At 49.4% G+C, this 5,060-nt stretch overlaps 2 protein-coding genes across 2 annotated transcripts; both read left to right on the top strand.

Moving 5' to 3' along the window:
• Positions 1 to 1,438: 1,438 nt before the first annotated feature.
• Positions 1,439 to 2,095, top strand: M421DRAFT_94743 (uncharacterized protein; the record flags this gene model as incomplete). The annotated part of the gene is made up of 1 exon (XM_033598232.1): positions 1,439 to 2,095. The coding sequence occupies one exon, from the start codon at positions 1,439 to 1,441 to the stop codon at positions 2,093 to 2,095; it is 657 nt and encodes a 218-aa protein (XP_033445730.1).
• A 1,115-nt stretch (positions 2,096 to 3,210) lies between these two features.
• Positions 3,211 to 4,350, top strand: M421DRAFT_423789 (carbohydrate esterase family 5 protein). The gene is made up of 2 exons (XM_033593573.1): positions 3,211 to 3,520; positions 3,566 to 4,350. The coding sequence occupies exons 1-2, from the start codon at positions 3,341 to 3,343 to the stop codon at positions 4,145 to 4,147; spliced, it is 762 nt and encodes a 253-aa protein (XP_033445729.1). The 5' UTR covers positions 3,211 to 3,340; the 3' UTR covers positions 4,148 to 4,350.
• Positions 4,351 to 5,060: the final 710 nt, after the last annotated feature.

Here is a 5,060-nt window from a genome sequence, read left to right as displayed (position 1 = left end):
GCGCCTTGATGGCTAAGTGTACTTTGAGGAACCTTGTAGATAGCAGCAGCGCGTCGCTGGCTTAGTGACGCGTTAGATTTCATTGCTTAGGTAGCAAGTATAACTCTATCTGCACAGGAAATTAATTCAAGATCAACTGGTTGAGCCATTGCAATTGATAGTAGAAAGCGTTGTGGTCTTGGCAGAGTGATTCGCTCGGTGGGGTGATTCGCTCGGTGGGGTGATCCGCTCGGTGGTGGACCACGTTATACAACTTCACATCTGAAGTATCGGAAGGTTCACCATCGCAGAGGTTTGATTGTGATGTAGATAAATTGTAAGATACAGCTCTCTTCAGCAACTTTCAGCTGTGGCAGTGTAAGCTTTCAGGCGACAATGCTGGTCACAGATGCTTTGTTGCGGTATTAAGGGCAAATGTTTATGACGAGTGTATTGTGTTGTTGTCGGCTCTGCTTTTATCTTTTCTCTCTAACGCTCGCTGCGGGGCCTGTTTTGATGACGTGTTTGTGATGCCGCTGAGGTAAGAGGTGCTCAACAACATGAGGAAGCAGCACCAGACTACCGCCAACAACACGTGATCTGCTACTCCTCTCAACCGTTACATGCCTCATCTTGTAAGAGAGCGGATTTCCGCAGGCTGACACGCGGATAGTAACAACAAGGTGGGCAGACAGGTGTATTTCGCGTTTGCACTTAGTTTTGCCTGATATGTGTAAGCGAGAGGTATAAATATGAAGCTGCGCCTGTTAGTATTCCCCCCTTGTGTGGAAGTCAGCAACACCGGACTGCATCGATCCAAGATTGTTACCGTATACAATCATGCATTTTCAAAGACTTCCTCTAACCTCTTCGGCGTATTCTTACATTACGAGTAATTTCCACATGTCACCGACGTACACACATGGTGTCCTGGGATGTGGGCGGGTCGCTGACACAATCAGACACGGGTCAGTGACGCGACGCCTGCTTTTACTACAGCAACAAGAAGCGTAGTGTCGAGCAGTATAAAAGCTCGTTCAAACTTCGCCCGGCCTGGAGGATTAAGAGCTTAGGTCTCCTTCAACATGGTTCAGCAAAGACGGCGTTTACTACAGGCTCTGGGGTGCCGTACATCCTTGAAAATATCGACTGTCCCTTCGTTCGCACCGATCGATATCAAGACAGGGGCCAGAAGCAAATTGTGTAATTCAGGCAGCTGTCGTTATCTTGATGTACTGGTACAGCTTCCGTAGCTGCTGGAAACAGCACGTCAGATTTGGTGGAGTAACGAGCGCATACCTAGCACTAGGTTTAGTCAGCTCAATGCTCCGAAACAGTTCACCTACACCAAGCACAATTCACCGCGCCTTCACCACGCCGTGCGCGCCCACCGACGACAAAGATTTGAATATTCCAGCTTGTCCTCATTCGGGTCACACCCCCGACCTACACCAGCGACATGTATCCAGCGACATGTATCCAGCTCGAGCCACCTCTTAAGAACAATTACACCATGCCGCTCACACGAATCACCATCTTAAGCGCAGTGCGCGAGATCTTGAGGAAGGCAGACTCTCAACATGCCCCGCTCGTCATCTCACTGACAGAGAATGGGAAGAATCGTTCATTCGACTGCAAACTTCCGGGCCGACTTATCTTTGGGCCGGAGAAGGATGACTTTCCAAGCCTAGGCAAGAACCAGTCGCCTTCCAATAGCAACCCGCTGCCTTCTCCAGAAGATCTGCAACGACTTCTCATCGCCGACCTGCATACATCACGACAGCGCCATATCTACAACAGCAACAAGACCATGCGGCCTGCCGCAGACGAGCCGCAGACAGACGATGATGAACCCGAGCAGCTCAACCGCTTGACTGACGCCGACCATGGTGCCAGTGGCGTTGTCGGAAACTGCAGTGCATTGCTGTTGAATGTGGAATTGGGAATCAGCAGCCAAGTCGGGATGAAAGGCACAATTCGGGAAGTGCGATTTGACCAGGCTCATTTGGGCAAATTCAGCCCCACTCTCGTCTTTGACATGACTCTCAGACTTGGTATTCTGCCAGCTTGTGTACAGTCATCCTTTCTACTATACAATGAATGGTGTACAGAGTAAGAGCTCAGATATTACAGGAAGTTCTACCACGGGAGTAGCGAGGAGCTTCTTTGGTGAGAGATTAGAGTAGAGACATTCTTGCTGCATGTTGGATCTGTTTGCCCCAAAACACAAACTAAACACTGTTCACGGCTTGGTCACTTCGCAAGAATCTTGAACAGTCTGCACAAAAGGTTACAGTGCCGTCCAACCGACTTTGCCTTTAAGTCCTCGGATTCTGATGTGCAGTGCAGCGATGACCCCTTGGGACTTTGTGTCGACCATGTTTCGGATCTGATGCGGAGTGGTGCTTTTTGTGCCATTGCACAGTTCGAAACGACCAAGCGCAGTCGGTTGCCTAGGCAGTCTCTGTGCGACACACCCTTTGATGCACTAAGAATGAAGTCATAAAGCTTGGTGCACATTCATTGTCAGTATCGCGATGATGAAGGAGAGTTGAGCCTCAAATTCCTTTGGCTCGAAGTTTGAATAACCTCATGCGCAGGAAGTCCAACGCAGCCATTCCTGTTCATGTCAAATTCGTTCTCATACAACGACATGTTCGACAGGTTCGCTTGGTCCAATGATCGCCATCGCGTTACTGCGGCGCTCCCGCTGGATCTACCTTGCTACCCAGTAATACCTCATACCATCCTGAATGAAGCTTCCGAATTATGATGTTGACCTTGCATGATTTGGGCGGATTTCGAGGGGTTTCGGCAGCATGGTTGTAGCAGTGGCAGTGCAGCACATGATAATCAAATCGCCCTACGCACATCTACTCGAGGCAGGCCTTAGGCTCAAGTCAGCATCGATAACCAGAATATTCAACGTATCAAACGAAAGGCTTGACTCAGTCCATTGCGATTGCATGAGAAAAGCACTAAGGTGCCTCGAAACAACCAATGAGAATCTCCATCCATCAATGTCTTCCTCGGTACCTGTACTTAATCGTCTCGGCAATGTCCAGAAATCTTCATCTTCCAAGTTAGAAGAACCTCTTCTCAACTTGGCGTGTCTTGGATCTTGCCTTTGCTTTTGTCCTGGCCATGCTGCAAGCGGACTTGGCAATACAAGGGGACTCATAGTTTAAAAGATCTCATCGCCAGCATTCAGTGGACACCAGCAGTAGTTCGCTCTTCTACTATCTCCATCTCTTCAAAGGGTCGGGCATCCTCTCCTTCAATTCTTCATTCATTCGCTCAAATCGCTCGGCACGAAGCTACGCTCACATCGACATCCACCTAAGGCTCAACTCTGTCCGCCATGTACTTCCAATCTTCAATTCTTATTACTGCTCTCGCCGGCCTTGTTGCAGCTGGTCCTATCGAGACACGCCAGCTCGGCGTTGGTGAAACTGGCACTACGTCAAAGGAGTTTTCCCGGGGTGGATGCAGAGATATATTGTTTGCCTGGGCTCGCGGATCAACTGAGATCGGTAACATGGTATGTAGTCCTTATTCGCAAAAGCACGCATGCTGATTTCCGTAGGGCACCGTTGTTGGCCCTCCGACCTCAGATGGACTGAAGCAGAATTTCGGCGCCAACGCTGTCGCAACCGAGGGTATCGACTATGCTGCCACAATCGGCACGAACGCCATTCTTGGAGGCACAGACTCTGTTTCGAAGAGGTCCATGCAGGACACCCTCAACTCTATGGCGCAGAAGTGCCCTGACTCGATCATCGTAGCTGGTGGCTACTCTCAGGGCGCTGCTGTCAATCACCGCGCCATCGAAGAGCTCGACACTGCAGTCCAGGATCAGATCGCTGGCGTCGTCCTTTACGGCGATACCCAGAAGCAACAGGACAACGACCAGATTCCTAACTTCCCGAGAGATAAGGTCAAGATCATCTGCCAGGTCGGAGATGCCGTCTGCCTCGGTCAGCTGCTCGTTCTGCCAGCCCACTTGACGTACGGTGCGCGTGCTGATGAGGGTGTCAACTTCCTAGTCCAGCAGATTAAGGGGGCGCAGGCGAAGGTTAAGGCCAGGAATGCGAAGCGCGAGGCAGCGAAGAGGGCTGAGAGCTTGGTTGCCAGGGTCAAGAAGGACGCCGCTTCCCTTGTGGCATGATGGTGTTGACACTTTATGAGGTGTCGGTGGTTCCAGGTAGCCGGACCAATGCGCTGTGCAGGCCACAGCATCAATCTCTCGAGTATGAGTACCTTTTCTCATTCTTGCTTCATCTTCAGTTCCTTTTCCTAATTGGGACCTTGCAGTCTTGAATTTATTGATGACATCATAACATCTCTTCTCGACCGTTGACTTACCTTGCCACCATCTGCATATGTCACAGTTTGAGTCTCTCTTGCCTCATAGACAACCGCACCTCACCTTCGGTGAGATGCGACTACCCATCGTACACTAGCGCTGTTTACAGCCACTTGTTTATATCTACTGTTCGTAGCTGCACACAATACAACCTCAGTTCAATCCTTCAATTCTCTCTGCATATTCGCACTATTCACTCCACCGCAACAGCATACCTTGCAGATGCAGATCGCAGCGGCGATGAAAACTACTCGTGTGAAGGTTGCCACAATGCAGTGTGAATTAAGGTCGAGACGAGTTTGACGAATGACGACGAGAAATGCTGGCTGGAGAACGAAACGTTTGCCTACCAGTTCCGTTGGGAGGGACTTGACGAGAATTGTACCGTGTCCGTGCACCCAACGATCGGAGTCAACCAACTAGGTATTGTTCCAAGCCTTTACGGCCATCACAAAATTAAGGCTGTAGAGTCACCTACGATGATTATCATTGTGAGATTTCTTTGTAGAGTATTCTATAGACCTATGCCAAAAGGTTCATGCCTGCTTAGATAGCCTGTTGTATGTATTTCATCAGGAAAAGTTTTTCCGTTGTCGAAATCAGGAAATCGTGGCATTGTACTATAGGCAACAGTAGGACTTGTAGGCCTATAATAGTTATTTAATGTGCATTTAATGTCTAGCTAATTTTAAGCTAACAGCTCTAATAGTCCTAA

This window comes from Didymella exigua, assembly GCF_010094145.1.
Source record: "Didymella exigua CBS 183.55 unplaced genomic scaffold M421scaffold_29, whole genome shotgun sequence".
NCBI lineage: Eukaryota > Fungi > Ascomycota > Dothideomycetes > Pleosporales > Didymellaceae > Didymella > Didymella exigua.
The sequence above is the reverse complement of the archived record's forward strand: the minus strand, read 5'-3'. Positions and strand labels throughout refer to the sequence as shown.